The following is a 23,560-nucleotide window of genomic DNA, read 5'->3' on the forward strand; positions in this document are numbered from 1 at the left end:
GAAAGAGGGATGGGCTTTATTGAGGAAAGAACACCTCGTGTTCACATTGCCTCTAAGCTGAGTCCTTTCCTTCACGCCCCGCCTGCTGGCTGTGTGGGGGCCCCTGGCCCCTGCACGAACTAGCTCTACAAGTGGGTGCAGCATTGTTTCCCACTGACTATCATTTTAAACTCACTGCAAAACAACACTGCCAATTACAGGTACATATAGAGAAAAAGAAAAAGTTACCCCTAATTCCACCACTGCTAATATTTAGGTGTATAACTTTATGGATTTTCTCTCCAACACCATACACACTTAAAAAAACAACCTCAACCTGAGATCAGAGTTTAAACTTTGTGTCGTAACCTGCTTCCATACTAAACATGATCTCCATTATCACTTTAAGGCTGTATCATATTCCATGTCTAGATATATCAGTGTTTAACTGTTCTAATGATGGACATTAAGATGACTTCCAATTTTTCATCATGATAAATAACTGGAGGCCAGGTGCATGAATTCATTCTGGGTGGGGTCTGGCTGGCCCAACCCAATAGGGCCGATTGGGCTGGGCTGGCTGGGCTGGCTGGGGAGCAGGGCCATGGGCGTTGGCTGGCTAGCCCCACCCCTTATCGGGGTGGAGGGGCCAATGGAGGGTGGGGCTGGCTGTGGGGAGGGGCCAAAGGCAGTTGGCTGGCCGGCCCCGCCCCGTGGTCAAACTCCCAGTTGAACTCCTGATCGAACTCCTGGTCAAGGGAACAATTTGCATTTTAGCCTTTTGTGATATAGGATTGTATGATAGACATTCTTGTACCTCTCCCTGGTTCCTCAGAAAAAAAGCCGTAGAAGTAGAAATTCTGGGTCAAAGGGAATAGTGGTCTAAATAGGAAGGTCATAATGGGTGGCAACAGAGGGCGTGCAGATGAGGAAACAAGCACAGCAGCTGCCCAGGCTTTGACTATTGACTGCCAGGGCCAGACTGAGAGCTCAGATTTTCTGAGAGCAAATCACCATTTCTTTTCAGCATCTCTCATTGCATTTGAGACACCTTGATGCTGCAGCCTGGGCCTGGTAACAGGTTTATAGGCTCAGATTCTGTGGGAGTGGGAGGTGGTGTTTGAAATTACTGGCTCATGTGTTATTTTTGTGGTGTCAGTTGAGAAGTAATCTCTACTCAGGTGTCTGAAGCACATTGCAGGCTGGGTAGTGTTTCCCAACTTCCTGGACCAAAAGATCCCATGGGGCTCCCACTGACATACAGCCTCCTGGGTCCCACTCGGAAGCTATTGGAGCAGGCTCTCCAGGGCAGGGCTGGGGTAACCTGTTCGACAAATACACAGGTGCGGCTTATGGTCAGGAAGATGGGGAAATATCTGGAGAGAGGGAGGCAAGAACATAAGTGGCTGCCAGTGGTAACCTCTTCATGGGAATTAACTGGTTATGTCTCAGTGGAATTGGGGAGAGGGAGGAAAATCCAGGCTAAGCAGGTGTGGGGATAGAGATAATAAACAGATACGGATTCCAGCAGTGGCTGGTATTAATAGTCACTCCTAAGCACATTTTCCCAAGATGGTACCCTTTCTGCAAATGTGAAGGTAATCTGTTACCACCATCGTTAAGGCTATGATGAGAACGTAGAGGTAGGAAAGTGGAGTGAGACTTGAGGTCTGTTAAGAAGGTGGTTGGAGAGGTAGCAGGTCAACGCTGGCTCTTCCTCCCAGGCCCTACCCTAAGGCTCACTGCAAGACTGTGTTCTCTGGAGTGTGGGGCTTGCCTTGGAAAGGGCACTCAGGCCAGAGCCCAAGGCCAAAGGCCTTGGGAGACTAAGGGGGAGCACGACGTCCCCGACAGGAGGCGTGGAGAGAAGAGGACCACCAAGGGAGCTGCTGAAGGTGGTGAGGTGTGAGGTTAATTCCCTTTGCCTCGCCTGGCCCAGCCCAGGCTGTGATCGGGACAGTCCTGACCTGTAAAAAGCATTCCCGCAGAAGTGCCCAGGCCGCCAGCTTTGGGGATGAGGAAGAAGCAGCTGTTCCGTGATGAACCACTGTCTCAGATCACTAGCTGGGAAACAGAAATCCTTACAGAGATGATTATATCCTCACTGCTTTACTAGATAAACAGAGGGGTCGCTTTCAAATGTGTGCTCTCCACATTCTTTTCAAAGAGCCCTTTGAAGTTTGCCAATTTATGACTAAAGGTGCCCTCTCTCCTCTCTGGGGCTGCCCTGGCCTCGCCTGGGTCCCCAGGAGGCCACTCTCACCAGCTCACCACCAGGTATTTCCTGAGGGACTTTTAGGTTGTTACACATGAAACAATGTAGGTTGTGGCCTCACGGGGGGCAGGCCCCCTCCTTATTTCTGAAATGCAGTTCTTATAAACAGCTTATAATTCTTAAACTCCAAGCCTATTGTTTTATTTTTCACAACAATTATAAACATACTAGAGGCCCAGTGCATGAATTCATGCACAGTGGGTTCCCTCAGCCTGGCCTGCAGGATCAGGCCAAAACCAGCTCTTTGACATCCCCCAAGGGGTCCCGGATTATGAGAGGGCACAGGCCAGGCCAAGGGACTCCACCAGTGCATGATCGGGGCTGGGGAGGGACACAGGAGGTTGGCCAGCCGGGGAGGGACCATAGGAGGGCTCCAGGGCGTGTCCAGCCTGGCTTGCTCTGTCCCCATCAGCCAGACCCCAGCAGCAAGCTAACCTACCGGTTGGAGCGTCTGCCCCTGGTAGTCAGAGCATGTCATAGCGAGTGGTTGAGTGGCCTTAGCATATCATTAGCATATTATGCTTTGATTGGTTAAATGGATGACTGGACGACCAGATACTTAGCATATTAGGCTTTTATTATATAGGATTATGTGATGACAGCCTAATGGCATCATCAGGAGATGGCTAGATAAACTGGAGAATTCTCTTCAGGGGCTAAAGAAATGAGTCTGTGGCCCTAGCCGGTTTGGCTCAATGGATAGAGCATCAGCCTGTGGACCAAAATGTCCTGGGTTCAATTCTGGTCAAGGGCACATGCCCGGGTTGTGGACTTGATTCCCCAGTAGGGAGCATACAGGAGGCAGCCAATCAATGATTCTCTCTCATCATTGACGTTTCTAACTCTCTCTCCTTTTCCCTTTCTCTCTGAAATCAATAAAAATATATTTAAAAAAAGAAAAAGAAGAGGGTTTGTGGATTCAGTTGGAACTCTGAATATGGATATTAAAAATGTCCACAATAAAATTGGAGTTTTAAAACTGTAATTAGTATGTTTCCATATTTTGCTTTAAAAAAGAGAAAGAAACAACCACCTATGTGTGTGTCTATACATTTATGTGTCTGTATGGGAATAGAAAAAGGGTATTTGCATTAAAAGTCTAGAAGGGTAGGCCAGAGAGCTGAGTGGGCTCCTGGGGAGAGCATGCAGGCCGGAAGGCAGTCCCCCGAAGGGGCCAACTGGGCAGCTCACCACTGTGTGTTCTGATTTGTTTGTGCTCCTGCTTCACTGGTCATGTATACAAAACCAAATGTGGGTGTTCTGAGTCCGAGTTTGTTGTCTCTCAAAGCAGAAGAACAAAGTTGTGGACAAACATGGTTAGTGGAACACAGTTTATCGAGAGCATCCATGCAAATTAAAGTCTGTTAGTCCACGTGGGTACCAGGGAAGGTCAGGAATCCATTGCTGCAGGGGAGAAGAGAGAGAGAGAGAGAGAGAGAGAGAGAGAGGAAGAAAACATACCTTTAAATTTAGGGAGTGGATACAGCCTTGCTAGCTCCTGATTGGTCTTTTCAAAGAATTTTGTCTTAGCAACATCCTTAGGATTGGTTTATATGCCTTACTGCCTTGTGATTGGTTATCTGCATATTCTCTTAGTATTTAAAAGTTCATGCCTCTCACTTGTGTCCTTACCTGCCCCCGCCCCCCACCTGCCTAGTTGGGTTCTTGGGTTACTTTCCTTCCCGTGGCCCTGCCCCTATCTACCTAGCTTCCTTCTGTCTCCTCATATGTATACTATCCCTAGGAATAGGAATAGGGAGATGGAAGATTCCTGCTCTTTTTACTTTATTTACTTCTGTATTGATTGAATTGTCTTAGTGATAATTAAAATGATTTTAAAGTGATAAGAGCAATGGCAGTCTATCTGATTTAACTATACGTGAGCTATAGACGTGTTCAAACTTCATGGTATAAAGCAGTGGTTCTCAACCTTCTGGCCCTTTAAATACAGTTCCTCATGTTGTGACCCAACCATAAAATTATTTTCGTTGCTGCTTCATAACTGTAATGTTGCTACTGTTATGAATCATAATGTAAATATCTGATATGCAGGAGGGTCTTAGGCGACCCCTGTGAAAGGGTCATTCGACCACCAAAGGGGTCGCGATCCACAGGTTGAGAACCGCTGGTATAAAGTATAACACACAAGTGAATGGCTTTCATCCACGAGGCTTCCAGAGTCCAGCTCCCTATTGTGAGATGAAGTTAAGCCTCAGAGGTTTAGTAACTGCCCAAAGTCACAGAGCAAGTTAGTGGCAGAGCTCCATGAGCAATCAGGACCGATGCGGACTCCCAAGCCCTTCCGGTTGTTATTTCCCATGTGTGAGCACACGTGTGTGCACACCAGGGGGTACTTACACACTTTGTGCTGCTCTTGCAGTTCACTTAGCTTTAAAAGTACAAGATGGCAGTTACTAGAGTCAGCAGCATACGATAAAAAAATATAGAAACTTCCACCACTATGATAATCAGCTTAAAATAGCTTTCAAATGTCAAATGTGAATTTAACTTGGAAAAATAAGAGTATGTCAGTGAGAATGTTCTTGAATACTTATGTTAGTTCCTTTAACAATGTAACTATACTATGTTAATGTTATTTTCCCCTTTGGGTCTTCAGACAGATCCAAACTGGTAAACCTCCTAATGGTGAAGGGCTCAGAAAGAATTAGGATAGAGGAATAAAAGGCTTCATTGACCTGGGGATACAAAGACAGGGCTGCTTAGATAAACAGATGACAGGGCTCAGAAGTTCTCAATGAAGGCTCATTTACATAAAATATCACCACAGTACCCCACAGCTAACAGCTAGGGCAATGGTCAAGACAGAAATGGAGAAAAGATTCCTTGGCAATGCAGCAGATTCCTTATAGTTAATAAAATATAAAATATGTTAAATGTTAAAGTTCTGAAGGATGTGAGGGACTGATTATAAAGGTCCCAATGCCTGCCCCCGCCCCCGCCCCCCACCCTATCCTTTCCACTGTGCTTTGAGTCAGCCTTCTCCGGGCGCTTCTTCCTCGGGCCTCCTGCCTTGGATCTGGACTGCCCTGTGCTTTGCTTTGGCCAGTAGACAGTGATGGAGGTGCCGGTGTGCCCATTCCCTAAGGCTGCCTCTTAGGTGACAGCGGAGCTCTGTTCAGTCTCCCTTGAGGCCTCTCTGTGACCCACCCCTTCCCCCCTGGGCCCCAGCAGGTGTTAATCCACATTTCACACGCTGGGAAGGAGCAGGTGGTTCTCCAAAACCATGTGATTCGATGAGTCTGTAGGAAGGAGGGAAAGGGTGTTTTTATCAAGGCCCACTGCGTACAGGTCCTGTGCAGACTCTGATGCAGATACTTTTGTGATAGGAATAAGAAAAGGAAATGAAGGGTCCTTCAAATGACCCCCTACTTCTCCCCCCGCCCCCACAGGTGATAGCTACTAAATAGAAAGCTGTGTGGGCTGAATGTGTCCCCCACCATACCTCATGTTGAAGTCTTAATACTCAGGACCTCAGAATGTGACCGTATTTGCAGATCGGGTCTTTGCATAGGAGAATAAATTGAAATGAGGTCTGTAGGTGGGGCCCTCATGCCATGTGGCTGGTGGCCTGTAAGAGGAGGAAGTTTGGACACAGACATGCACAGAGGGACGGCCATGTGGAGACACAGGGAGAAGATGGCCTTTTACATGCACAGGAGAGAAGCCTGGAGAGAGTCTCCCTCGCGGCCTGGGGGGAAGCAACTCTCCTGCACCCTGACCAGGACTCACAGCCTCCGGAGCAGAGAGAAACAGGTGTCTGTGGTTTCCGCCCCGCTGTGGTGCTTTGTTAGGGTGGCCCTAGAAAACGAATACAAGTTCCCAGCTTGAAATACAACTCTGTGAATACAAAATGTATTCTCTTTTTACTGTATCATGATAAGGGACAAAACAAATAACAAACAAACAAAAAACAAGTCCCAGTTATTGAGAAGAAAAATATAGAGGAAGGAGAACGTTTGGGAAAATATACCGTATGCATCTGTGAATGCCCTAAAGCAGGGAGGCCCTCTACCTTTCCGCAACCAGTACAGCCATTCCCACTCCTCTTCTGCTTCCCCTACGGCCACTGCCCCGTTGCTACTAAGGTACATCTTGCCCCTAACTGCTCTCCCCTGGTGGCCTGATTGTCCCAAACTGCCTCTGCCTCAGCCCCCACCACCATGGCTTTGTCCAGAAGGAAGTCAGACATCTGGAAGATGGCTGGTCAACCGGTCTAATTAGCATATTCCCCTTTTATTAATATAGATAGATTATATATTGGCTCCTCTGGGAAATCCAGAACAGCCCCGCCTTCACGTCAGCGCCAGCCCTTCAGTCATGCCTCCAGTCTGCTACTGGGTGTATCTCTGGCCACTCTGAGAAGCAGCACCTCAGGTCTGTGCTGGTGGAAATTTTGAATTCTCATCCCTGACCTAACCTTCTTATATGTGAGCTCCATGAAGGCAAGCATTTGTCTTGTTCATTCTTCGTTCACTCATAAACTTTACCTATGTCTGTGCATCTATGCTAGCACTGCATGGTGACCGGTCAAACAGTCACTTCTGTCATCACAGTCACTGCCTTTATATATATATACTAGAGGCCCATTGCATGAAGAGATTTGTGCAATAGGCCTTCCTTTCCCTGGCTGCTGGTACTGGTTTTCCTCCGGCACCTGGGACCCAGGCCTTCGCTCTGGGTGCAGCAGAGAAGCCAAGCCTCTTCAGTCTTCAGTCGTCTTTATTCTTTAGTTGTCTTCAGTCTTCAGTCATCTTTTTTGCTTGGGCGGAGCCTTCAGTCTTCACTCCTTGCCTGCATATGCAAATTAACCTCCATCTTTGGTGGGTTAATTTGCATACCCATCCTGATTGGCTGGTGGGTGTAGCAGAGTGACACCAATTTGCATGTTTCTCTTTTATTAGTGTAGATATATATTAACATATTTTTATTTATATCAAGTGGGAGAGATAGAAACATCAATGATGAGAGAGAATCATCAAACGGCTGTCTCCTGCATGTCCCACACCCCGGCATGTGCCCTGACCCAGGAATGAACTGTGACCTCCTAGTTCATAGGTATGTGCTCAACCACTGAGCCATGTGGGCCAGGCTGATTACTGTAAATTGATTGAAGTCTTCAATTCACAGAAGCAAAACTTAATTAGGAAGGGAAAGGGCATAAGAAAAAAGGAAATTTGTCCAGTTGACAAAGCAGTTGATCCAAGTGTGCACTTTAAATTCACAGCCCCTGCTCAGACCAGCCAGTGTTCACATTGTAAAGAATTTGTTTTTGAAAATCTTTATAAAGCCTTCCACTGTGACAGTGAAAGCCATCTGGTACTTAGAATTTATAAAATATGCAGTTAAGAGATGCCAAGAGATTCCTCATGCAAGCAGATGGCACAATAACAGCTCTGTCTGTTTTTCTGGAATAAAAAATAGGGCTTTGAATAGCTTGAAACTTACGTGAATAAATTAAGCTAATCAATACTTCAGGGACATTACAATTTCAATAGTCAACTTGCCCACCTAAATAATTTTATAAATGTTTTCATTTGGAGAAGAAAAACCAAAAGGGCAGACACTGGTTCCTTTGATTGCTTCATGTTTGTATTTAATGCTTCTAAGGAAAACAAGGCCAGTGACCTTCTCTGTGGGAAAAAGTGTTATATGGGTTCAAAGGAGAAGTGGGTTGTGAAATCTCTTTTAAGTAGGAAAACCCCACATCAAATAGGTTGTAGAGTTTTATTACTGTGCTAAAGAGAAGACAACATGTCTGAGTGACATTTTATGAATAATGCACTTGAAAATGCAGGTAATGTCTTTACCTCAGCAGACATGTTTCTCATAAACCCAAGTTCAACACCTACAGTGTTGTGTTAGTCTGCCTGTTCTACCCTCGTCTTGATTCCTGCAAGTTTTGTGTGTAACAACAGGACTTTTGTAATTCCCTTTACTTTCTGTATTGTTTTTATTTTCATTAAAATTCATAATAAGATACTCATTAGATAAGGTAATTTTGTTAAGAGCAAATGTTCTGCTTGGATCTTTTCTTTTCCCTTAGTACGTAAAAATGTGCTTCTACCATACAAGTGAATGTCCTCTGTAATTAGACATAAATAGCTTTGGAGAAAAAATATAGTCTGCTTTTGAAGGCCAGATCTCTTGAGGTGCAGGGGACAATCTTGTCACTAAAAAATGTGTTTCTCGGCTACACAAGCTGTTGAATTTCTTTCCCAATTAGAAGTGAATGGTTTTCCAGAACAACAAGTGAGAAACTTGGCTTCCACTTTGCTGGCGTTGGTTTTCTTGGGGTGGAATGGGACTAGTCTTTCCCCCTCTTACCCTCTCTCTGAGCAACAGAACACACAGGACTATTGTTTTATAGGTAGGTCGAAATCCTAGGGGAATTCTCCACCCCAGGGAATTCTCCATCTTCTTGGCCAGGACTGGACTTCACGGTGGATGGGATACCAGGTTAGACCACCCAACTAGCAGGTAGTGCTATTGAAGCAGGAGAGGCCAAAAATTATAAACACAACAAGAAAATTGAAAATGCCATTGCTTTGTGGGGAGGAAGAGAACCATTGGTGGGAGAGTCTCTCTAAGTGTTGTCCCTGGGGTATTGTGAACCCTGATTTCCTCTGGGCCATTGGCAAAAAGAAGTGGTATCTGGGCAGAAGAGCCTCTCAAAGTGAAATAGTTAAATGCTTGAGGTGCCAGGTAACAAACTGAGTTTCTAGATTTTAGGAAAGCAAAGGAGGAAATAAAGCCTACTGCTCAGAACCTGAGTGGCAGCCAGTGAGACACAGAGTCACTGGCAGGACGGTTCTGTAAAGTTATGCTAATATTACTGGGTTGTAGGGCCAGGAGTGGAGGGTTGGGGGTGAGGAGAGGTTGGGAGGGGGGCCCAGGGTTGGTTCCAACAACAATGCTGGAGATGGTCATTGCCAATTAAATCTTATCCTCAAATCTCCCCACTAGTGTGTGTGGGAGGTAGTCTCTGACCTTCTGTAAGTACAGCAGTAGACTGTTGGAACAGATTTAAATATTTATTTCCACAAACCAATACTTCAGAACATACAGCCATTGCCCCACAATTATCCACATTCCTCACAAGGAATTAGTGACTACAATATATGCTAACATATGTTAGTTATTTTCATTAATCTCTGCTTTCATTATCTTCCACCAATTTGCTTCCTTTGGACTTTGGGAAATAAAAAAAATTGACCAAATATTGAGTTGTTGTTCTCTCTATCTGCAAACTAAGCCATGGTCACTCTCTTTTCCCAATTTGTTAAACCATACTTTCTAGTTTGTAAGGATTTTTATCTCATTTCATATTTACTACTGTAAGCTTAGGTGATGAAGATATGATTATGAGCAATATCCCCCAGTGTTATCCACAAAGAAATGGACTCAGATAGCTGGACTAATTTTCCCCAGATCATATGGACTCCAGGTCTTCTAGCTCCAAGTTCAAACCTCTTTCTCACCCTCCCTCATCTTGAAGGGAGGATTTGCAAGTTCAAGATTTGTTTCTACTTCCTCTTCTCCTTCCCCTCCCCCGATCCATTTTTCTTTCAAGGAAGAAGTTTTCCCAAGAAAATGCCAAAAGGATATCAGGATTTTTACCTTAAAAAAAAAAAGAAGCTTGATGTTCTTACCATTTCACAGGAAAGTTGAAGTCTAAGTTGTAGTAAGTACTACTGGAATCAAAAAACTTCCTTCTCTTCTTGTCCTGAATCTCCAGTCCTTCTTCCTTTCCTCTGTAATTGCTCTGCCATCCTCTTTGTTTCCATCCTCATCCTTATTCTCCTTCTCATCATTATCATCATCACCATCATCCTCATCATGTGGTACCAGATTCCTTGTTTGATTGGCACTTAGCATTCTACTACAAATAATCTATATTTGAGAAGCTCTCTCTGGTTATAATAATGTTCAATTTCAGAGTGCATTAATGAATGCAATTGTACCTAAATTAAAGTGGCTCATGCAAAATTGCATTGAGGAACAACATAGTAATTTTTTGGCTTAAATTATACCTTTCTCTCAGAGTACCTGCAATTATGTTTGGATGTTTCACTCTCTCTGGGCATATATATATATATTGCAGGTAAATAATGTTGCCCCCTAGCCACTTCTGCAGCTTCTATGTGTATTCTTATAGGAACCAGAAAAGGGAACAAATACGGACCCTTGGGGCCAGTGACTATTTTGAGGAAACTGCAGATGAAAGCTTTGTACTTGCTCAGAGTTGGCAAATAATTCATTTTGGAATAAAGACTTAGACAAAGAGAGATGAGGTCTAAACAGTTACAGATTTTGAAAATAGAACTTTCAAATAAAATAGAACTGAAAAGAGAACATCAGTTCAGTGGACCATTGTCGAAGCATACTAAAGTTATTGTAGTAATATAGGAAAAATTATGGTGGATTCAAGAGAAAAGACTCAATGCAAAATGGTAGATATTTGATGAGGACTATAGCACAAGAGAATGCATGGGATTATTTGATCAGTCGTGTAAAATGACGGGTTCTGATTTTATTGTAGTGTCCTTAGAGAACATGGCCTGCATGAAGCCAAGTATCTGATATTTGTTGAGACCTGCACTGGTTTTATTAGGTGGGCAATTTTTATAAATATTCTCTATGTGCTTGGAAAGAACATGCACTTTTTATGGAATGCAGAGTTTTATATCTGCTGTTTGATTGAGCTTGTTGTGTTCAAATCTTCACTAATCTTTGGTGTGCTTGATATATTACATTAAGAGGTGCATTGAAATCTCCCACTATAATTGTAGATTTGTTCGGACTCTTTAAGTTCCATTAATTTTTGCTTTCTTTATTTTGGGGCTCTATGATTAAATACATACATGTTTAGGGCCACCATATTTTCTTGATGAGCTGTTCTTTTCATCATTAGGTATTTTGTCTCTTTAGACCTAGTAATTTTTTTGGCTTAAACTGTATTTGTCTGATATAAAGATAGCTATACCAATTTTGTTAGTACTTGCTTGACATAACTTTCCTATTTTTTGCTTTCAGTCTTTTCACAATTTCATAAGATACAGCTGAGTCTTCTAACTGGTGAATTTGGTCGATTTACATTTCTAAATTACAGATAGATTAGGACCATGTTTTGGGCTTTATATTCTTGTGCTCTTTATTTAAATTAATTTTTCTGTTTTTACTCCTTTCGGAAAGGTGGGAGTGTAAGCTATTGATTTGATCTTCCTTCTTTTCTAATATAGACATTAAAAACTGCAGGATTTCCCCTGAACTCTGTTTTAACTATATCCTATACATTTTGATATTTTGTGTTTTCATTTTCATTGAGTTCAAAATATTTATGATAAAGGATTTGTACCCAGAATATATAAAGAACTCTTATAACTCAATAATGATAAGCCACACAGTCCAAATGAAAAATGAGCAGAGAATTTAAATATAAGATGTAAGAATGGATAATAAGAACTTTGAAACGTGTTCAACATCACTATTTATTGGGAAAATGCACATTGGACCACAGTGCTACCATCTGACATGTACTAGGAGGGCCATAAACAAATGAGAATCAGTAGCAAGGGCTGTGATGATTTGGAGACATTTAAAGGGGTACAGTCACTTTGGGAAACAGTTTGGCAATTTCTTAAAAAGTTAAATACAAATTGCTACACAATAGCAATTTTACTCCTTGGACATAAAAAGACATGTCCACAAAGACTTGAAAGTGAGTGTTCAGAGCAGCATTATTTATAAAACTAAAAGTGGAACAACCCAAATGTCCATCAGCTGTTGAATGAGTATAGAAAATTCGGCGTATTAGCATAGTGGAATATTGCTGAGCAGGAAGGAAGGAAGTACTATTATGTGCTGTAACATGGATGAACCTCCAAAAATTATGTGAAGCTTAAAAAGAAGCAAGACACAAAATACTATATATATGTGGAAGAAGAAGATGGTGGCAGAGTAGGTGGAAGTTACACTCACCTCCTCCCAGGCCTGAATTGTAATTCCAGCTAAATTATAGAGCAATCCACCTGAATAACCAACTGAAGACCAGCTGAACAGAAGTCTTATAACCAAGGATTTACTAAGGAAGCCACATCGAGACTGGTGAGAAAGTGCGGGGTGGGGGTGGGAGTGAAAAGGGCTGGCCCATTCCCAGGTGCTGCAGCTGGGAAGCAGATGGATATCTCAGTCACAATAGTCCTCCCTGAGAAACATGCGGGGTTCCACCCGCTGCTGGGTTCCCAGCCCAGAGCAACAGAGCCCAGAAGAGGCTGTAAAACCTCTGTTTGGCAGGAAGAGATGGGAGTCTATGTGAAAGCCAGGTGCCCTCTTAAAGGGACAGTGCACAAAATCTCATTCACAGCCACTCACTTACCCTGGGATCCATGGAGGCTGGGTGGCTCAGAATAGACTAGAGTCTTATGAAGACAGACTGGGTTGTGTGGCTCTGAGAAGAGAGCTGAAGGGACAGCCACCAGAGTCCCTGTGCTGAGACCCTCTTCTGTGGGCATGCTGGCAGTGCCCACAGATACCATCTTGCCTGGGTTGAGCACTCTCTTTCAAATTGCATCAGCCTGGGTGGACTGCACAAGCCCCATCCTCCTGAGCCCCCTGTCAGCCCACCTGGTAGAGCTCATGCCCAATGGAGGAACCTGCTGCCTGGGCCTGTGGCATAGACTTTTCTGAACAGACTCAGGGAGAATCAGAGACAGAATTGTGTGGCTCTGGGGCAGAGACCACTGCCCTTTCCCCACTGAACAACAAAGGAGCTGTGTGGGGTGTCCTACCTCCCTGTCCCCACTGACAGGAGTAGCTGAACTGAGCACCACTACTTCATACCCAGGAGAGCCCCGCTTCCTGCAGACCAGAGGAGATCCATGAGCCCCAGCAGGAGAGAACCATTAGTGTCACTCTCTAAACCCCAGGTAACCCCCCTTCTGAGCTTGCACTCAGGGAGTATTTTCAGTGGGCTATGCCACCCTGGTCCCTGGCACAGAAGGCTCCAGTGGGTTTGGGAAGACTCTAGGAAAAACTGAATGGTGGGGCTATGGGGCAGAACCAATTTCCCCCCAAATCCTGCACCATTTCTACCTTCTTGTGCAGAGCCATCCCTTCACAAGGTCAAATCTTGGTCTGTTTGGACCTGATGAACACTGCTGGCCTCACCCTGATGACCCCATGAGACCCTGCTCCACCACAAAGGTTCAAAGGCACACAACAGGTGGCAGTTGACCTTAGTGTACTCTGAGACTGTTGTTGAGTGGCCTAAACCCCAGCACTGGTGCTGAATTTGAATCTGTATCAATATGGCGAACACCACTAGCCCCTACCTCCTGACTCACTAGAACCTCCCTATGCAACTCCTATACTATCAGAGGCTCTTTCAATGACAACTTAGCAGGTAGCTAATAGGTGCAGGTGGATCTCAGGAAGACTTGGGCCTTTTGCTGACCTTCCCCTGGGCTCAATGCTGGTGGAAACCAATTTGGTGTGTAGCTAGGCCTCTCCCAATACACCAAGAGGCAGTTAAAAATTGTGAGTTGCTTAATAGCTTCAAATAGGCAGCCCAGGATTGGTCACAAGCAGCACCTGACATTGACTAACACTGGCACTAGATCCCCTTCTAAGGGGCCCCAGAACAAACACAACCAGTGGTTCAGACCACATGAGAGGATGACCCCATTAACTCCACAAGTGACACACACAAAGGGAGATATCAGCAGACACCAGAACCTATTTGGGCAAATTCAGCTTTGTGGAGTAAACCCTCCACACAGCAGCTTATGCATTGTGCTCAGGGTCAATCCTCATAGACAGCCAGAGAGGTAATTCAGTTCACGGATGGGCCAACAATAATCAAGATTCAGCTACAATAGGGAGGCTCACATGACATACACAAGGGACATTCTTGGAGCACCTACCTCAGGCAATAAGGAAGACTGCCCTTTTGAGCCCCACAGGACACCTACTACATAAGGCTACCATACCAAGGCAGACAGCCAAAATGGGGAGACAAAGAAACATGTCTCAAATTAAAGAACAGGAGAAATCCCCAGAAAAAGAACAAAATAAAGTGGAGACAAGTTATCAGGTTCAGAGTTCAAAACAATAGTTGTAAGGATGCTCAAGAAACATAGTGAAAACTTATACAGCATAAAAAAGGACATAGATGCCATAAAAAAGAACCAGTCAGAAATGAAGAATACAATATCTGAGATGAAGAATACATAAGAAGGAATTAACTGAAGGCTAGATGAAGCAGAAGTTCAGATCAATGATTTGTTAGCAGAAAACACCCATCAGAGATGAAAAAAAAGAAAAAAATTTAATGAGGATAGTCTAAGGCAGTGGTCGGCAAACGGCGGCTCGCGAGCCACATGCAGCTCTTTGGCCCCTTGAGTGTGGCTCTTCCACAAAATACCACATGTGGGCACGCATGTACAGTGCGATTGAAACTTTGTAGCCCATGCGCAGAAGTTGGTATTTTGTAGAAGTGCCACACTCAAGGGTCCAAAGAGCCACATATGGCCCTGCGAGCCACAGTTTGCCAACCACTGGTCTAAGGGACCTTTGAGACATGAAGCATAACAGCATCTGCATCATAGAGGTACCAGAAGGGGAAGAAAGAGAACAAGGAATTGAGAAACTATTTGAAGAAATAATAAATGAAAACTTCCCTATCCTGGTGAAGGAAACAGGTTCAGGAAGTATAGAGAGTCCTTAAAAAGATCAACCCAAAGAAGCCCAACCCAAGACATATCAAAAGCAGCAAGAAAAAGACAGTTACCTACAAGAGAGCTCCCATAAGACTGTCAGCTAATTTTTCAAAAGAAACATTTCAGAAAGGTATGGCATGAAATATTCAGTGATGAAACCAAGAGCCTACAACCAAGACTACTCTACCTAGCAAGGCTATCATTTAAAAATTGAATGAGATATAAAGAGCTTCTGAGACAAGAACAAGCTAAAGGAGATTATTACCCCCAAACCAGTATTGCATAAAATGGTAAAGGATCTTCTAGAAGAAGAAGAAGAGAAGAAGAAGAAGAAGAAGAAGAAGAGGAAGAAGAAGAAGAAGAAGAAGAAGAAGGAGAAGAAGAAGAAGAAGTTAGGGAACTTGAAGAAGAAGAACAAGAAGAAGAAGAAGAAGAAGAAGAAGAAGAAGAAGAAGAAGAAGAAGAAGAAGAAGAAGAAGAAGGAGAAAAGAAATCTATAAAGAATAAAATGGCAATAAATACATGCCTATCAATAATCACTTTAAATGTAAATAGACTAAATACTCCAAGTTAAAAGACATGGGGCAGCTGACTGAATAAGAAAATAAGACCAATATATATATGCTATCTATAAGAGACCCACCTCAGAATGAAAGGTACACAGAGACTCAAAGGAAAGGGATGGAAAAGGATATATCATGCAAATGCAAATGAAAAAAAATGCTGAGGTAGCAACACTTATATCACAGAAAATAGACTTTAAAATGAAGTCTATAATAAGAAACAAAGAAGGACATTACATAATGATAAAGGGATCTATCCAAGAAGTGGATATAACACTTGTAAACATTTGTGCACCCAACACAGGAGCACCCAAATATATAAAGCAAATATTGATGAACATAAAGGGACAGATCATTAGTAATACAGTCAGAGTAGGAGACTTTAACAGACCATTGACACCAATAGATAAACCTTCCAAACAAAAGGTCAACAAGGAAACAGTAGCCTGAAATGACACACTATACCAGATGGCTTTAATTCATATTTTCACAGCATTTCACCCTAAAGCAGCAGAATACACATTATATTCAAGAGCACAGAGAACATTTTATAGGATGGACCACATGTTAGGACACAAAACAAATCTCAATAAGTTTAAGAAGATTGTAATCATTTCAAGTGTCTGCTCTGACCACAATTGTATGAAACCAGAAGTCAATTACAAGAACACACAAACACATGAAGTCTAAATGACATGCTACTAAACAAAGAATGGGTTAGCAATGAAGTCAAAAAAGAAATAAAAAGTTACCTTGAAACAAATGAAAATAAATACACAACAACTCAAAATCTATGAGACACAGTGATGGCAGTCCTAAGAAAGAAATTCATAGGATTACAGACCTACCTCAAGAAGCAAGAAAAATCTCAAATAAACAATCTAACCTTACCTCTAAAGGAACTAGAAATAAAAAAAAAACCCAAAGTGAGTAGAAAAGTGGAAATAATAAAGACTAGAGAGGAGCCCACTGGCATGGCTCAGTGGTTGAGCATCGACCTATGAACCAGGAGATCATGGTTTGTTTTCAGGTCAGGGCATATATAGGAGGTCACGATTTGATTCCCAATCAGTGCACATGCCCAGGTTAGGTCTCGATCCCCCATTGCAGGAGGCAGCCTATCAGTGATTCTCTCTCATCATTAATGTTTCTATCTCTCTCCCTCTCTTCTTCTCCCTTCCTCTCTGAAATCAATAAAAATATATTTTTAAAAAAGACTAGAGAGGAAATAAATGACATAGAGACAAAAAAAATACAAAAGATTAGTGAAACAAGGGCTGATTATTTAAAAAGATAAACAATATTAACAAACCTTTAACCAAGCTCAAAAAGGAAAAAAAGAGAGAGGACTCAAATAAAATCAGAAATGAAAGAGAAGTGATAATGGCATCACAGATACAAAGGATTGTAAAAAAATATTATGAACAATTATGCCAACAAATGAGACAATCTGAATGAAATGGGTAAATTCCAAAACACACAATTTTCAATAACAGAATGAGGAAGAATAAGATATCTGAATAGACCAATTACAACTAATGAAATCAAAGCAGTATTCAAAACACTCCCAGCAAACAAAAGTCCTGGACTAGGTGGCTTCACAGATTAATTTTACCAAACATCCAAAGAAGACCTAAAACAGATCCTTCTCATACTATTCCAAAAATTTCAAGTTTAGAGAGGACTCCCAAGCTCATTCCAAAAAAAGGTAAAGACACTACAAAGAAAGAAATATATATAGGCTAATATCCCTGATAAACGTAGATGCAAAAATACTCAACAAAGTATTAGCAAACTGAATCCAGCAATACATTAAAAAGATCATACACCATGATCAAGTGGGATTTATTCCCGGATGCAAAGTTGATACAATATCTGAAAATCAGTTAATGTGACATGCTACATAAACAAAATGAAGGATAAAAACCACATGATCATATCAAGAGATGAAAAAAAGCATTTGACAAAATCCAGCACCCATTTATGATAAAAATTCTCATCATAACTCAACATTTTAAAGGTCATATATGAAAAACCCACAGCTAACCTCATACTCAATGGGGAAAAACTAAAAATGTTTCCCTTAAGATCAGATATAAGACAGGGATGTCCACTTTCACCATTCTTATTCAACAAGGTACTGGAAGTCCTAGCTATAGCAATCAGACAAGAAGAAAAAATAAAAGGCATTCAAATTGGAAAGGAAGAAATAAACTCTCATTATCTGCTGATGACATTATACTATATATAGAGAATCCTAAAGACTCCACCAAAAAAACCCCAAAACAACTATAATGGATAAATGAATTCAGTAAAGTAGCAGGATAGAATTTTAACATTCAAAAATTGGTTGCATTTTTATATAACAATAATGAACTATCAGAAAGGGAAACCAAGAAAACAACCCTATTTACAATTCCATAAAAAAATACCCAGGAATAAATTTAATCAAGGATGTAAAAGACATGAACTCAGAAATTTATATGGCACTGAAGAAAGAAATAGAAGAAGATACAAATATACCATGTTCCTGGATAGAAAAAATAAATATCATTAATATGTTCATACTGCCCAAAGCAATCTATAGAGTCAACACAATTCCTGTCAAAATACCAATGGTATATTTCACAGAACTAGAAACAGTCCAAAAATGTATATGGAACCATAAGAAAACCCTGAATAGCTCAGCAGTATAGAGAAAGAAGAACAAAGTTGTAGGTTTCCTGCTACCTTTTATCAAACTATACTATGGGGACATAGTAATCAAAACATCATGGTACTGGCATAAAAACAGACATATAGACCAATGGAACAGACTAGAGAGCCCAGAAATAAACCCACACCTATGTGGTCAATTAATATTTGACAACGGAGGCAAGAACATAGAATGGGGTAAAGATGATCTATTCAATAAATGGTGTTGTAAATACTGGGCAGATACATGCAAAAAAAAAACTAGATCACCTCTTCACACCATATTTAAGAATAAACTAAAAATGAATTAAAAACCTAAATGTAATACTCAAAACCATAAAATTCCTAAAAGAAAAAATAGGCAGTATCTCAGACATTTCTATAGCAATATTTTTTCTGATATATCTCCTTGGGCAAGGGAAACAAATGATAAAATAAATGAATGGGACTACAGCAAACTAAAATATTTTTGCACAGCAAAGAAAACCAACAAAGGGAGAGCATGTTCACCAATGATACATCTGATAAATGGTTAATATGCAAAATTTATAAAGAACGCTTACAACTCAACACCAAAAAAAACCAAAAAGTAAACAAACAAACAATACAATTAAGAAATGGGCAAGGAACCTGAGCAAATACTTCTCCAAAGAGAACATACAGATGGCCACTAGATATATGAAAAGATGCTTGATGTCAGAGAAATGCAAATTAAAACCACAATGAGATTAAAACCATAATGCAAATTAAAATCACCTCACACCTGTCAGAATAGCTATCATGAATAAATCCACAAGTGATAAGTGTTGGTGAGGATGTGGAGAAAAGGGAACCCTCATGCACTGTTGGTGAGAATGCAGACTGGTGCAGCCACTATGGAAAATGGTATGGAGTTTCCTAAAAAAATTAAAAATGGAACTATCTTATGATCCAGCGATTCCACTTCTGGAGATTTGTCCAAAGAAACTTAAAACACTTATTTTATTGGAAAGAATATATCACCTTTATGTTCATTGCTGTATTTTTTATAATAGCAAAACATGAAAGCAACCTAAGTGACTGTCAATAGATGAGTGGGCCATAAAAAAGAATGAAATCTTACCATTTACGACCATATGGATGGACCTAGAGGGTATTATGCTCAGTAAAACAAGTCAGAGGAAAAGAAATACCATATGGTTTCAATTATATGTGGAATCTAAAGGACAAAATAAATGAATAAAATTGCAACAGATTCACGGACACAGAGAGTGAACTGGTTGTTGCCAGAAGGGAGGGACATTGGGGGACTGGGTGAAAGAGGTGAAGGGATTAAGAAGTTCAAATTGGTAGTGACAACGTAGTCATGGAGATGTAAGTAAAACATACTGGTAGGGAATATAATTAATAATATTGTGATAACTATGGCACCAATTGATGGGAATACTATGCAAAGTATATGTTGTCTAAACACTAAGCTGTACAACTGACACCAATACAAAATAAAGTTGGAAGAAAAAAAAAAGAATGCATTTTTAAAAATCTAAAAATGTAGTTCAATACATGTTTAAAAAAACACTGTATATTTTATGATTCCATTTATAGGGAATTCCCATGAAAAGCAAGATTATAGAGACACAAAGCAGATCGGTGGTTTCCTGAGCTGGGAGTGGGAATGAGGGTTGACTATAAGTGAGCATAAGGGAGATTTTGGGGTGATGGACATGTTCTAAAATGGGATTGTGGTGATAATTACACAACGCTGTAAATTTACTAACGATCATTGAATTGTCTAGTTAAAATGGATGAGTTTTACAGTATGTAAATTGAACCTCAATAAAACAGCTCTAAAAATAGGCCTCCCCAGGGAAACTAGTTTAGTTCCCTAAACTAGTTCTGAGTTTTTTGGCAATTATTTTCAACATTCTAAGCCTAGATAACCAATATTATATTCAAGACTTGTTCATGGAAATTCAAAAATTAAATGTGTCCCCAAAACACTCGAGATGAACACACAGCAGTCCTCAATATTTAACGTCCTGGCCATTCTGGAAAGAAAGAGTCCAAGTTCAGTGCCATCGGTGTTTCTGGCTGCCTTCCAGGAGGGAGGTTGGAGTGAGCTTTGCCCTGGGTGACACTCTTCCTTGTCACTGATTAACCAGCTTTGTAGGAAGGCTGCTCCACCAACATCCTGCTCTGCCTGGAGCTGATACCTGGCCAAGCGTCGGTGAGCAGGAAACATGTCCTCTCGCTACCACCAAGCTGCCAGTGACAGCTACCTGGAACTTCTGAAAGAGGCGACCAGGAGGGACCTGAACCTCTCTGATGAGGATGGCATGACGCCCACACTCCTGGCCGCCTACCACGGGAACCTGGAAGCCCTGGAGATCATCTGCAGCAGAGGGTGAGTGCAGCCTGGAGCGTCCCCGGGAAACTGTTTCCGTAGGGTTTGGCAGACCCACAGCAAGAGCAGGGAATTCAGTGAAAATACTTTACCCTCCTTCTAGACTAAATAATTGTCTTTCTGGAGAAAGGGGGAACATTGCCTGGAGATGCTCTCTTTACTCACTGAGAACTGGCAACGTGGGGCAGGCTCGTCCTCTGTGAGCCGCATACAGGGGAGAAACCCTGAACTCTAAGGCCTGTTATCACCCTCATGGGGAAGATATTTTAATTCTGTGCCTTAAAAAAATGTTGTCCATATATAAATGGTTGCCCCTTTGAAAAAGAGATCACTGTTTTACTTGGTTTTAAGATGTCAACCCTGACTGGAACCAATGATGTCATTTTATTTTTTTTATCTCTGCCATTAAAATCCCATAGCCTTCTGTTAACTCTTAATCCTAGGGCGGGTCCATGATTCTTAGATGAAGTTGCTGACTTTACAAGCTGTAAAAGAGACCTTAAGTCTGTCTTACCTTCATCACCTCTCGGGCAGTCAGACACATCCATGCACACCCCCTTCCGCCTCCCTACAGATTCTAGCTCAGAGCCAGCTAGCTCTTTTCTTCTGCATGTTAACAGAGGGGCCAGGCTGTGTTGGGAACCATAACCCAAAAGGGGTAAAGAAAGAAAAAAGTGTGAACAAAGGAGCCCAGTGAGTTTATTTCAATTCAACACTTGTTTATTTATACATGTCAGCTATGTGTCAGCCATTCTGCTAGCCGCTGGGGATGCTGCAGTCAACAAGAGACACATATTGTCCTCATGGTGATCGGATTTGAGAGAGGAAGACAGAAATTAAGTCATGTATGATATGTGCTACAAAGGGGGTAAGCAAAGGCTTTTCTGGAGCATTTCAGTTGGGATTTGAAGGATGAGAAGGAGATGGGAGGAGGAGTGTTTCCACGTGAGAGCACTGTGCTCTCGGAACTGAAGAAGTTGAGTATGGCTGGTCACGGCTTGAGTGAGAGAGGCCAAGTTGTAAGAGACAAGAGCAGATCACAAGAGCCTTGTAAACTCTGTGCGGGGCACGGGCAGCATTGCCATGGTCTGCACAGGGCCACACCGGGTAGATTTGTGTTTGCCAGATTTGCTCAGGCAGCTGTGCAGCCATAAGAGAGAAAGCCTGGACTCTCTTAATGGTCTAGATGAGAGATGAGCAAGGGTAGAGCAGTGCTAATGGGAGAGATGAATGGATTTGATGGCAGTTTAAATGTACAACTCATTATGATTGACTGGATGTTGGGCAGGTGGATAAAGGAGCAGGAGAATCAAGGCCCCAGGTTCTGGCTTCAACATCTTGGGAATGTTGGCACCCTTTATTGAAGTAGGGAACTTTAGGAAAAGTTAGAAGAACCAAAGGCAGTGGCAGAGTTTCTGAGTTGAGAACTGAATGAGGAAGTCAGTGGAATGGTGCTTTCCCATCCCTTCTGCTAATGACACTTTGCCCCACCCCCATCAATCAGTGTTCTCCGGATCATAACACCCTGCCAGCTCTCCCCTCTCCCAAACTTTCTCCTCTACTCAGAGTGTTCCACGCATCATGGCAGCTCCTTCACAACTGTGGAAGCCCTTGCTCCCTTTGAGGTCCAATTTAAATGGCAATGGCAATGCCTAGGATCTCTCTTTCTCTCTCTCTCTCTCTCTCTCCCATTCAGAGTGTTCCACCTCTGCTCCAAACACACGATGGCAGCTCCTTCACAACTGTGGAAGCCCTTGTTCCCTTTGAGGTCCAATTTAAATAGCAATGGCAATGCCTAGGTTCTCTCTCTCCCTCTCTCTCTCTCTCTTTCTCTTTCTCCCTTCCTCCCTTCCTCCCTCCCACCCACCCTCCCTCCCTCTCTCCCTCTCAAACTTTGTCTCTCTCCTTTGGTATGCCTAAAACATTATCTTATGCTTATTATTCTGCTGGTCTTTATTTATGACAAATGTAACTTAAGCTGAACCCAGAAAATAAACCATATATATGCACACAAATTATAAAAGAAAAATGTTGTATAATGTCATGCTATTAACAGATGTATGTTGTATATCCTATATAATAAAGAGGTGATATGCAAATTAACCGTCACACCCTCACACAAGATGGCTGTCCCCATGTAGTCACAAGATGGCCAGCAGGGGAGGGCAGTTAGGGGTGATCGGGCCGGCAGGAGAGCAGATAGGCCTTCATCAGGCTGGCAGGAGAGTGGTTAGGGGGTGATCAGGCTGGCAGGCAGAAGCAGTTAGGGGCAATCAGGCAGGCAGACAGGCAAGCAGTTGGGAGCCAGCAGTCCTGGATTGTGAGATGGATGTCCAACTGCCAGTTTCAAACTGGCAGTTGGACATCCCCTGAGGGGTCCCAAATTGAAGAGGATGCAGGATGGGCTGAGGGACACACCCCGCCCCCTCCCCAATGCACAAATTTCATGCACCAGGCCTCTAGTATAATATATATCTACACTAATAAAAGGCAAAGATGCTAATTGACTGTACCTTCACTACGCCCTGAGCCACGCCCACCAGCCAATCAGAGCGACTATATGCACATTAACCCAACCAAGGTGGTGGCCGGCAGCCATGGAGCTGGAGCAAGCAGGAGGCTTGGTTGCCTGGGCGATGGAGGAAGCTAAGCTTCCCACCTTCCCTGAGCCGGCTGTGGCCTCTGCTCATGGCAACAAAGTTTCAATTATAGAAGACAAATAAATCCCAGATACCTGCTTCCAGCTAGGCTCCACAGGGAGCTTGGGTGGCTGGGGGTTGTGGCCAGCCTGCAAACAGCCATCAGCCACTCACCCAGGATGGCCAGGCACCCCAGTGGGGACCCCCACACTGAAGGTGCTGTGGCCAGCCTAAAAATGGTGCTCAGGCCCTCACCCAGGCTGGCCAGGCACCCCAGTGGGGACCCCCAC

At 42.6% G+C, this 23,560-nt stretch overlaps 2 protein-coding genes across 2 annotated transcripts in view; one reads left to right on the forward strand and one right to left on the reverse strand.

The window, feature by feature from the left end:
• ZP2 (zona pellucida glycoprotein 2 (sperm receptor)) overlaps positions 1–6,366 on the reverse strand; it is an 18,807-nt gene extending 12,441 nt beyond the window's left edge. Inside the window, exon 1 of the mRNA XM_015571129.1 lies at positions 6,288–6,366. Coding sequence (XP_015426615.1) covers positions 6,288–6,366 — 79 coding nt within the window. The remainder of the gene's footprint in view (positions 1–6,287) is intronic.
• A 14,034-nt stretch (positions 6,367–20,400) lies between these two features.
• The window catches only part of ANKS4B (ankyrin repeat and sterile alpha motif domain containing 4B), a 13,068-nt gene continuing 9,908 nt past the window's right edge, over positions 20,401–23,560 (forward strand). The window contains exon 1 of the mRNA XM_006752783.1: positions 20,401–20,631. Within this exon, the coding sequence (XP_006752846.1) occupies positions 20,468–20,631 (164 nt within the window). The 5' untranslated portion in view covers positions 20,401–20,467. The remainder of the gene's footprint in view (positions 20,632–23,560) is intronic.

This window comes from Myotis davidii, unplaced genomic scaffold, assembly GCF_000327345.1.
Source record: "Myotis davidii unplaced genomic scaffold, ASM32734v1 scaffold970, whole genome shotgun sequence".
Lineage (NCBI taxonomy): Eukaryota > Metazoa > Chordata > Mammalia > Chiroptera > Vespertilionidae > Myotis > Myotis davidii.